Source organism: Bubalus bubalis, chromosome 5 (genome assembly GCF_019923935.1).
Source record: "Bubalus bubalis isolate 160015118507 breed Murrah chromosome 5, NDDB_SH_1, whole genome shotgun sequence".
NCBI lineage: Eukaryota > Metazoa > Chordata > Mammalia > Artiodactyla > Bovidae > Bubalus > Bubalus bubalis.
In genome coordinates, this window is record NC_059161.1 from 4,427,526 (window position 1) to 4,439,663 (window position 12,138).

At 42.9% G+C, this 12,138-nt stretch overlaps 1 protein-coding gene across 7 annotated transcripts in view; it reads left to right on the forward strand.

Annotated features, from left to right (window-relative positions):
• Window positions 1–12,138, forward strand: part of DENND1B (DENN domain containing 1B) — a 279,905-nt gene that overhangs the window by 207,453 nt on the left and 60,314 nt on the right. For all 7 annotated transcript variants that reach the window (XM_025285317.3, XM_025285321.3, XM_025285327.3 and 4 more), the window contains one exon: window positions 2,855–2,956. In XM_025285317.3, coding sequence (XP_025141102.3) covers window positions 2,855–2,956 — 102 coding nt within the window. The remainder of the gene's footprint in view (window positions 1–2,854; window positions 2,957–12,138) is intronic.

The following is a 12,138-nucleotide window of genomic DNA, read 5'->3' on the forward strand; positions in this document are numbered from 1 at the left end:
CATTAAGATGAGATGGTTGGATGGCATCACCAACCCAATGGACATGAGTTTGAGTAAACTCCAGGAGTTGGTGATGGACAGGGAGGCCTGGTGTGCTGCAGTCCATGGGGTCACAAAGAGTCAGACACAACTGAGTGACTGAACTAAACTGAACTGAAGATTCTTAGTGACCAAGCTGTTAACCAGTTGAAGGTTCATTGGAAGCTTTTACCATGATTGGTGTCTTCAAAGATTCGTGGACAGCAAACCAGAGCTTTCTCCCTGCTGCTTCCCCAAGAAATTGCAGGCATTTGCTAGGAGATTAGTGAGGACAGAGTTCTTCCAGGTAATTCATGTTGGCTCATGACCAGTCTTCAACAGTACGTGAACCGTGAACTTCCAGATATTCAAACTGGATTTAGAAAAGGCAGAGGATCCAGAGATCAAATTGCCAGCATCCATTGGATCATAGAAAAAGCAAGAGAATTCCAGAAAAACATCTACTTCATTGACTATGGTGAAACCTTTGACTGTGTGTGTGGATCACAACAAACTGGAAAATTCTTCAAGAGATGGGAATACCAGACCACCTTACCTGGCTCCTGAGAAAACTGTATGCAGGTCAAGAAGCAACAGTTAGAACTGGACGTGAAACAACAGACTGGTTCCAGACTGGGAAAGGAGTACACCAGGGCCACCCTCCGCCCCCTCCAATCAGAAGAAACGCTGCCTGCAGCATCGGAAGTCTGAGGTTCTCAGCTGGAGGTCGAGCTTTGTGCTTGAATTGAAGACTCTGCTGCATTGTTACAACTTTCAGACATTATAGATGGTAATAAAACCTCACATGTTTGAGGGAAAATCCATCAAATAGAAACCAAGATTATGAATTGTACTGGTTTCTTTGTGATAGCAGTAATATAGTTGGAAATGCCGCTAGAGGCAATGGTTTTTGTTTAGTTTTAAAATTTATATTTGCTTTTGCAAAGACAATATGTCATACAAAGCAGGCTTTATCTCACTTGCTATTTCATTTGTTTGCTTATAAAGCATTTATTGGGCCCCAAATAACTAGGTATATTCCTGATAATAGGGATTCGAAAACCACAGATCTTTAACAGGGTTTCTTGTTTGTTACTTTTTTTTTCTCATTAGGTTGTAAGTTCTATGATAGTGGCAAGTCTGGTGTATTTTTGATTATGCAAAATATATTTATGTAAATTAATCCAATTAAAAAAGTCATTCTATAGTATTTAAGAATGGCAACAATTAATATGAAAATGTATATTGTTAGTGTTACTGTGGATCATCAGCTGATGGCTGGGTAGGTGGCACCTATTGATAGATTATTGATTCGTCTTCTGTGATTCTCAGCTTGAATTCTGTTTTCTTGGCTCTGGAGTGGCGCTGTCCAGGACGACTTCCTGTGATAAAGGAAGTGTTCTGCATCTGTCCTGTCTGTTCCAGTAGCCACTGGCCCCGTGTGGCCATTGAACATTTCAGATGCGGCTGGTGTGACTGAGGAACTGACGTCCTGTTTCACTGTTAATAAACGTAAATGTAAATAGCACGGACTGCGACTAACAGGTGCCACGTGGAGCAGGGCGCATCCGGAGTGTCGTTAACTTCCGTCAGAGTGGTAACAGCTGAGTTACACACACGGCTAGTTGCATCATTGTATTTGTGTAAGAAGCAGTTTTCAGAATTTTACTTACAGATACCTCTAATCAAGACATTAGTTCTTCCTTAAAATTAAATGATAATTAATATTTTCTGAAGTTCTATAAGAAAGTAGACGGACAAGCTCACTTTTTTCCTTTTTATTGCAGTGTGTTGGCTGCTGGAGGACTTACTATAAGGACCAAATCATGGACCCTAATGTCTGTTTTCACTTTGATCATAAAGTTCAGTCGCTTTTCCTCATCTGTGTGAATGGGCTGTGGAGGGCAGCAGCGAGTGGCAGGGGTCCATCAGTGAGGGGTGCTTTCTGGGCTCATGTGTCAGAGTATGTGGAAGCTGTGTTTGGAATTAAAGTCCTTATGATTTGGAGGAGAGGTGTCTAGCGGAGCCTGAGACTTGTGACTTGCAGAGTTCTGAACACTTAGCAAATGGAGTAAGTTTAGGCAGTTGGACTACCTAGGACTTAATCTAGAAAGTATCCAGTCAGAATTGTGTTTGTAATCACAAAGAGAATGTGATTGATAGACCTTTCAATTAAAAGGAAAAGTTTTTCAGGGTTTTCCCTGGTGATTCAGTTGGTAAAGAGTCCGCCTGGACTACAGGAGACCCAGGTTCAGTTCCTGGGAGGGGAAGATCCCCTGCAGAAGGGAATGGCTACCCACTCCAGTGTTCTTGCCTGGAGAATCCCATGGACAGAGGAGCCTGGCAGGCTACAGTCCATGGGGTCGCAAAGAGTCGGGCATGACTTAGCAACTAAACCACCAAAAAGAAATTAATGATCACACCATAAGTGGCAAAAATCATGCAACAATTTTTATAGTAAGCACGTTTTCTAGTTAGGATGAAATATAATTGTTGGGCTTTTGCAAATAGATGTGCTATTTTTAATTTAATTCATAATCAATCTGATATTAAATCTTTGTTTTTAGGGAATTTATTCTTACTTTGAGAGAGTGAAAGTCAGCATTTTTAAGAGCCTAAAGGATTCTTGATTAGGAAGCTACAGCAGAAGTTTATCGGTTTAGGAATATTTCTACCAGCCTCAACTCCGACCAGTGTGTGTAAGGACCTGACTCTCTCTAACACTTGGAGCTCCTAGAAGTTGTATCTGTGTGTTACACCCCCTTGTGACCTACTGGGTGCCTCCTCAGATAGACTGGTTTGCTCTGACATCCCCAAATTCTTTGCTTCTACCCAGGGTGAGCCCATCACATTCTGCGAGGAGAGTTTCATAAAGCACCGTTCAAGTCTCATGAAACAGTTCTTGGAAACTGCAGTCAACCTCCAGCTGTTTAAGCAGGTAAGAGTGCACCTCCATGTTTTGTTCTGTAACTTGAGTGTATCAGAAACTTGTAACACCTTTTTGTCACTGTAAACTTGTGTCTAAACTTTGCTATTAGAAACCTCCTCACGGAAAACTGCTCAGCTGATGGTCTCAGAGAGCAGGACTGCCCATGCACAGCAGGAAGAGTGGTGACTGGTTACGACTAGACAGGACTAGTGTGTGGCTAGTGTGACTAGGCATCTTCGATGGGCTTATTTTAGTTCTGTTATACTGATACCACTTGGTGAACAAACCAAGTTTTTTATAGGACCATCCCAATGTAATCCAGTTTATAAAAAATGATTCCTAAATATGTACGTTTTTAAGCTTTGTAAGGGGCTTCCCAGGAAGGGGTTCAGATGGTAAAGAATCTGCCTGCAATGCAGGAGCCTCGGATTCAATCTCTGTGTCAGGAAGATCCCCTGGAGAAGGGAGGGGCTACCTGCTTCAGTATTCTTGCCTGGAGAATTCCATGGACAGAAGACTTTCCACAATCACAAATTCAAAATTCTGAAAAAAGTTACAGTTCTCCTTGTGTGTCTTGATTTCTGGCCCAGAAAATATAATTGTCGTTGTAAAAAGCAGCATCTTAACATCAGAATTCAGAAAGTTTAGATGCAGTGTTTCTTTTATCCTATCATGTGATCATGCCAGGTCTCCTAATTTAGGCTGGCCTTAGTTTCTGTTTATATTATTTGAATTAAGTTCTTAACACTTACTTTTCTTACTCCACATGGCAGTTTTAAGTGTAAAGTTAGTTACATGAATTCAACATTTAATGAAGTCTCAGAGTGCATGATCATCTGTGCGCAGGGCCAGAATGAAGACATGAGTAAACACTCAGTGATGCCTTGAGAAACTGACAAGCTAGGAGAAATGCTTTTTGCTGTTAAGAGGAAAGAGACCAAGTAACAGAATAAGCGTCAAATCAGCATGGTGAAAAATCCGATACTGTTTATCTGTATTTTGAAGTAGTTTTAAAAAATGATCTGAGTTAGGAAAATGCTCTGTGGGCCAAACACCTGCCTGCCTTCCAAAATGTGAAGAAACGTTAGATTTATCCAGTAGACCTCTTTAAGGAGCAAAGAGAAACATGTGGGGTGGGTTTCTGGATCAGAGGTGCCTTGTGTGAATTTCCAAGGACAGGGTGGGTTCCCTTTGGAGCTCTGTGTCTCTGGAGGGCTCCTGTGCAGACGGGATTCCTTCCCTGGCTTAGAGCAGGACTGAGGGATGGTGTGTGGCTGACGTGTACAGCCCAGGGCAGCCCCAGGCTGGTGTCCAGTGCAGGCTTGCTAAGTGTCCATCCCTTCCCGTGTTTTGTCAGGAGGAGACAGTTACACCTCCCATGGTCGAATCTGAGTTCCAAGCTCAGGTTACGTGGGCGTCGAGGACTGAGTGGATGGGTGGAATAACATTTCGCTTCCCTTTGACCGTGAGATTCTGTAACTAGTCTTATCATTTGATAAAGTTCACACATCGTCTTTTTTTATTTTAACGTAACTACAAAAAGCATATATGTATATATATACACACACACATGTATATATATATATACACACACATTTAGAGCCAGATGGAGTTGGGCTCAACCTTGGCTTTGCTGCTCAATAGCTTTTTACTCGTCTGTGTCTTGGACACAGTTCACGTGATTTAACACCTGTGCTCTGCCGGGTCAACTCTGTGAAGCTCACAAACGTTAGTGTTGGCCTCATCCTGAGAGCAGCTACATTAACAAAACTCACATCTGTGGAGCATTATATTATGTTGACGTAGAGAATGAACTTGTGGATGTGAAGAGGGAGCGGGACGAACAGGGAGTGCAGCTTTGATGCACAAACACTGCCGCGTGCGAGGCAGCTGGCTAGTGAGAAGGCGCTGGCGAGCTCGGGAGCCCACCGGGCTCCATGATGACCTCGGGGGTGGCGGGGAGGGGGTCAGAGCGGGGCGGATATATGTCCCCGTACAGCTGGTTCACTCCGTGTACAGCAGAAACCAGCACAACATTGTAAAACGATTACACTTAACTAAAACAATGAATTAAAAACTAAAGTATAATTTTATCAAAGAGGCCGAATGTAAAATACGAAGACAGTCACTTGGAACCAATTACAGAACAGCTTAGTAGTTTTACATACGCAAATAGACTGCGTTCCTGAAATGGACACTGTTTCATGAACTGTAAGAAAGTGATGCTTGAAGGTGCCCCTGGAGGGACCTGTGGCTCTGTTGAGAGCATCACGGAGCCGTACAGGTGAGTAGGCGCAGGCTCAGCAGTGCTGAGGGGCGCTGACGGGTCAGGGCGACACTCCGAGGAGTGTGTCAGAGGGGTGTGTTTGGGGGCGTGGGGCTCCTGCTCACGTTCTTACCACAAGCAACCGGGAGCACAGAAGGACACACAGAAAGCTCTTCTACGTGATTGGACATGTTTATACCTGGTTTGTCGTGATGGTAACAGGACTGTATACATCTGCCCAAACTCACCGAATTGTCTGCAGGTTTCTGTATACTAATTACAGGTGGCTAAAGGTTGGGGGTGGGGGTGGAAAGGGAAAGCAAAAACAGGAATCAATTGGTTAAAGAAAAAATAATCAATATAGATGAATTCTCAAAGACACGACTGATGTTTCTGAACAAATATGAGACTGTTTAGTACAAATGATCCACGTTGCTGACTGTGAGTCTGTGACCCGTTCTGGGTCAGGAACCACCCACATCCTCTCTTTGTTTGACAAAATTGAGAGAACGTGAACCCAGGAGAGAAGCATATAATTTGAAGATAAGAGTTCGAGTTGGCTCTTATTCCTGATGACACGGCAGAGAAGGATCTGGTGCTTGCTTCTGTACTTTTTTGTGTGTGTGAAGTCGCTCAGTCATGTCTGACTCTTTACGATCTCATGGATTGTAGCCTACCAGGCTCCTCTGTCCATGGAATTTTCCAGGCAAGAATACTGGAGTGGGTTGCCATTTCCTAATCCAGGGGCATCTTCCTGACCCAGGGATCGAACCCAGATCTCCCACATTGCAGGCAGACACTTTACCGTCTGAGCCACCAGGGTTATGTATTGGAACCACTTAAAACGCAGGATTTGCAAAATGCCTTGTGCTGAGCATCACACGAGACAAAGCCCTAGTGCTTGTTCTCCAGGATGAGAAGTGTGATGGGAGATTCAGCTCTTGTAAGTCTGGGAAGACTTGGTATAAAGCTAAACCAGAAATAAAAGTGTGCCTTTCTTCAAGCTGGAGAAGGCAATGGCACCCCACTCCAGTACTCATGCCTGGAAAATCCCATGGATGGAGGAGCCTGGTAGGCTTCAGTCCATGGGGTCGCTAAGAGTCAGACATGACTGAGTGACTTCACTTTCACTTTTCACTTTCATGCATTGGAGAAGGAAATGGCAATCCACTCCAGTGTTCTTGCCTGGAGAATCCCAGGGACGGGGGAGCCTGGTGGGCTGCCATCTGTGGGGTCACACAGAGTCGGACACAACTGAAGTGACTTAGCAGTTTCTTCAAGCCACTTCTGGGGCCTTGTGCCTCCAAAGCTCTGGAACCGGGAGGAGAGGAAGGAGCTCTGTGGAGAAGTTCCCATGCATCAGCATGCACAGGAGTCCAAAGCCTGAATTCGTAATGTCTGGTTTGGGCTGACCAAACTCAAGTGTAAGGTGATCCTAACCGTAGGTGTCCTCAGGCTCCTAGCAGCAGCAAGTACACCCCCTCCTTGAGGAACCACCCTGCTTCGTCTGGGCATTGGATAATTCTCCCAGCTGCAATCCTAAGGAGAAAGTTCACTGTTGACAGTCATCACACATACAGGGAAATAGGTAATGAACCAGAAACAGCAGTCAGAAATGGATTTGCAAAAATTTCAAATATTGGAATTATCAGAAGTACGATAAAAAATAGCTGTACTTAAGATGTTCAAATAAGTAGAAAAGGCTTTAAAAATGTTTAGGACAGAAAAACTTTAAAGAATGTGAAGACAGTTTTAAGAATATAGCAAATAAACTCTTGGTAAGGAAGCATGTAATTCACATGAAAGGAAATTGATGTGTTTTATAGCCAATCAAATCTAATGGAAGAGAGATTTGCTGAACTGGAAGATATATCTGAAAAATCATCCAGATTTTAGTACCAAGCTATAAAGAAACAAAGTGTAAGAGACTCAAAGGGTGGAGTGGACGTGCCTATAATCCACACGCTCAGTTATAAACGGAGCGGACAGGACGTGGAGGAGAGACCGCATTGGAAGGACGGGGCTGGAGCCAGTGACACGCACGCTTCGTCTGTTCAGGAAGTCCCTCAGCCCCAGACTGAGGAGACGAGGAGGAATCTATACCTGCATGGCGTATTCAGCTCTAAAATATTCAATAAAGAGGGACTTTTTTTTTAAGTGAATTAAAAAAAAAAATTCTTTAGAAAGAATACCTGGAATCCTTGGTCAACTAAAATATCTTTTAATTGTAATAGAGCTGTGAATACATTTCCCTGCAAAAGTGGAGTTTGCACTGTGTGTTGCCTTTAATGGTGTGTCCACGTGGCAAAGCTGTGGCCCCCCTGTTATTTAATCACATAGCATCACCAACTCAATGGACATGAATTTGAGCAAACTCCTGGAGATAGCGTTGGACGGAGGAGCCTAGTGTGCTGCGGTCCATGGGGTCGCAAAGAGTTAGACAAGACTTAGTGTCTGAACAATAACAGCAGCAAAGCTAAGTGTTGCTGTGAAGATACTTGTTTCTATGTAGTTTAAACTTGTAATCATTTGGCTTTAAGTAAGGAAGATTATCCTACATAAGCTGGGTAGGCCTGTCAGAACCGGGCAGAAGGCTTGTAAAACAGGCCCGAGGTTTGCCTGCAAGAGGGGAGCTCTGTCTGTGGGCGGCCGCTTGGCCCCTGCCTGCAGAGCCACCTGCCGTGTCTGTTCTTCCCGGCTGCCTGTCCAGTGCAGCCTTCTTAGCCAGCCCTCATAATCATGTCAGCCAGGGTCTTATCATAAATCTCCTATGTGTCTGTGTGTCTGTCTGTCTAATCTCTTACTGGTTCTACTTCTCTAGTTGAACCTTGACTACCACACCAACCCGAGAAAGACATTCTTAAGGAAGAATTTTAAGAAAGTAATTCAGGGAGAAAATTTTCTTAGCTCTAAGATGGAAGGTCTCAGGTGCAAGAGGGAAGGAAGAGCAAAATAAATGGTAAATATGCTTCCCCAGTGGCTCAGATAGTAAAGAGTCTGCCTGTAATGTGGGAGACCTGGATTCAATCCCTGGGTCAGGAAGTTCTCCAGGAGAAGGAAATGGCAATCCACTCCCATATTCTTGCCTGGAAAATCCCATGGATGTAGGAGCCTGCAGTCTGTGGGGTCACAAAGAGTCGGACATGACTGAACACACACAGTACCCACACATAGGAATTAAATTTAACCAGCATTTACTGTATCAGACAGGCAGGTTCTCCCGTACATTCAAGAATCAATTGGTTCCAATTCAGATTCCAAAAAATTGCTGTTTTGATTATGGCAAAAGGGAGACACTTCAGTTTCTTTGGTAAGACTGGGATAATCTTCCACTCTAAAAATCTAAGATGACATGAGAAGAAAACATTATAAGCCAGGCCCACTTATGACTACAGATGTAAAATTTAAAATATTTCTAGCCAATTCTAGTATAAGGATTAAAAAGGTTACTGCTTCATGAGCAGATTGCCTTTATTCTGGAAATTAAGTGGTAGTTGGACATTAGGAAATCTAATGTAGGATGTAATCTAATTAAAATGTAATTCACTACATTAACTGATTCTGGGGTAAAATCATTCAGTTCAGTTGCTCAGTTGTGCCTGACTCTTTGCGACCCCATGGACTGCAGCATGCCAGGCCTCTGTGTCCATCACCAACTCCCAGAGTTTGCTCAGACTCATGTCCACTGAGTCGGTGATGCCATCCAACCACCTCATCCTCTGTCATCGCCTTCTCCTTCTGCCTTCAGTCTTTCCCAGCATCAGGGTCTTTTCCAGTGAGTCAGTTCTTCGAATCAGGTGGCCAAAGTACTGGAGCTTCAGCTTCAGCATCAGTCCTTCCAATGAATATTCAGGACTGGTTTCCTTTAGGATTGACTCCTTTGATCTTGCAGTCCAAGGGACTCTCAGGAGTTCTCCAACACCACAGTTCAAAAGCATCAGTTCTTCAGCACTCAGCTTTCTTTATGATCCAACTCTCATATCTGTACATGACTACTGGAAAAACCGTAGCTTTGACTTGATGGAACTTTGTCAGCAAAGTAATGTCTCTGCTTTTTAATATGCTGTGTAGGTTGGTCATAGCTTTTCTACCAAGAAGCAAGCATTTTTTAATTTCATGGCTGCAGTCACCATCTGCAGTGCTTTTGGAGCTCAAAAAAATAAAGTCTTTCACTATTTCCATTGTTTCCCCATCTTATTTGCCATGGACTGGATGCCATGATCTTAGTTTTTTGGATGTTGAGTTTTAAGCCAACTTTTTCACTCTCCTCTTTGACTAAAATCATTAGATCATCTCAACAGGTGCAAAAACTTCATAATATTCATGATAAAAGCAAAAATACATGATTAAAGACATTTTCAGTAAACATCATACTTAATATTAAAACATTAATATTTCTCTCTGAGGAAGGTTCTATCTCTTAGCATTGGAACTCCTCACATATGTAATTGAGCCAAAAAATATATAAAGATTTAGAAAGTAACACACCAAACTGACATGACTTTCATTACTTTGAGTATAAAGACAAGTTATATAGGATATAAGGAAATAGCTTAATAAATTTGACTTCACTGAAATTAAGAGCTTTGACCATCAAAAGACTTCATATTTGCAATTCGTTTGAACCACCCAAGAGATGAAAGTCCAGAATATAAAAACCAAACCTGCATGTTAGTTAAAAAAAAAAAATGTAATTGTGCGTAAGACATGGATAAGCATATGCCGTTGAAAACCCTGAATGGCTGATAAAGACATAGAAGATGCTCAGCCTTGTTTATAATCAGAGAACAGCAAGTAAAAACATAACAGAATATCACCCCACACTCACCAGATTGGCCCCGTTTTAAAAACCTGAAAAATCTCAAACTTTGGCAAAGACATGGAGTGAGGGACCAAGTTTCAACTGTTGATAGGAGTGAAAGTTTGCACAGCTTGTTTGAGAAAGCACTTCGGTGCTGAACTTAAACATGCAAATTTCTTTTGACCTAGTGATTTCACTCTAAATTTGGCAGCAAAAGTCATTCACTAAAATTACTTGTAATGCAAAAATGCTGGCGCTGAACTCACACATTCATCAGTATTAAGATGACTAAGGGGTTACGTTGCTGCACGGCAGAGAGATGAGCGCACTACAGTGAAGCTGAACGTGAGTGAATTAAGAGAAGGGAACACACCGCTGAGGAGTTGATATGATGAGTCCTTTTATGTAATGATGTTCTGTAGTGAGAAGAGCTAAATAATGTATTATTTAGGGAAACATTTTTGTGATAAAGCTGTAAAGAAAGACAAGAGAAGGGTAAGCTGAAAGAATTCTGATCTTTTCTGTAAGGGAGGGCATGTTCTGGTAGTTGGCTGTATCATTATGCATTAAGCTGTTAATTTGTAATTTCACTATAAATTATAAAAGTGTTGTAGAAAAACATATATGAAAGTGAAAGAAAGGGCAAGTGTTAGTGGCTCAGTTGTGTCTGACTTGTTGAGACCCCAAGCACTGTATCCCGCCAGGCTCCTCTGTCCATGGAGTCCTCCAGGCAAGAATACTGGGGTGGGCAGCCATTCCCTTCTCCAGGGCATTTTTCTGAGCCTAGGGATGTGACCCAGATCTCCCGCACTACAGGCGGGATTCTTTACTGAGCCACCAGGGAAGCCCCCAAAACATAGATACATACATGCAAATATATAATATATGTATACATATATATGTATATATATACAGCCACACACTCTTTATGGATCCACCAGTAATGGGCCGTGTTTTCACTGACAGCTGACTTCTTATCCTCTTCAGGCCTTGGTTTCTGTGTCTGTAACGTGAGTTAGACTGAAGGGTCACTAGGTCTGAGATACCTTTCGGCCCTAACATTCCACGATACCAGGGAATAAACACGGCTTAGATGGATGAGAGTCGGTTCCATTTGGATAAATTCCTCTTCAGATAATGGATTTGGAAGGAATCCCAGAAACCGCTTCTTAAATCCACAGCCCTGGCAGCACCATCTTTAACTCAAAGCTTTATAGAGATTTGAGCCAGTATTTTTAGGGCTCTTCCTTTTATCTCACATTACATTTAACACAGTAAAGGAAATTATTTTCTTGGGTATTGTTTGTTAAGACCCCTGGAACTAAAGTTTCTTCTCATTTTACTATGCACTTTCCATGGAAGAAGAGCTATGACAAATCTAGACAGCATATTAAAAGGCAGAGACATTACTTTGCTGACAGGTCCATATAGTCAAAGCTATGGTTATTCCAGTAGCCATGTATGGATGTGAGTTGGACCATAAAGAAGACTGAATGCAAAGGATAGATGCTTTTGAACTGTGGTGTTGGAGAAGACTCTTGAGAGTCCCTCAGACTGCAAGGAGATCCAACCAGTCTATCCTAAAGGAAATCAGTCCTGAATATTCATTGAAGGACTGAAGCTGAAGCTCCAATACTATGGCCACCTGATACAAAGAGCTGATTCATTGGTAAAGACCCTGATGCTGGGAAAGACTGAAGGTGGGAGGAGAAGGGGATGACAGAGAACGGATGGCATCACTGACACAATGGACATGAGTTTGAATAAGCTCCAGGAGTTGGTAATGGACAGGGAGGCCTGGTGAGCTGCAGTCCATGGGGTTGCAAAGAGCTGGCCACAACTGAACAACGGCAACAACGACATTCTCGCTTTCCCCTCCTGATTCTCTGGGCAGTTACTCCAGGGCCCTTGTTCATTATGCTTTCCTCTGTCTATTCCCCGAATGTCTCTGTACTCAGACTCCCACGTCTCTGACTCGTGCCAGCTCCTGGGGCTTCCTCACGAGGGACTAACTGCATTAGTTACCTATGATGAGGGGTCTTGAACACATCTTTATTCAGATGGTGAAAGTCGCTCAGTTGTGTCCGACTCTTTGTGACTGCAGGTGTGTGTGTGTGTGTAGTA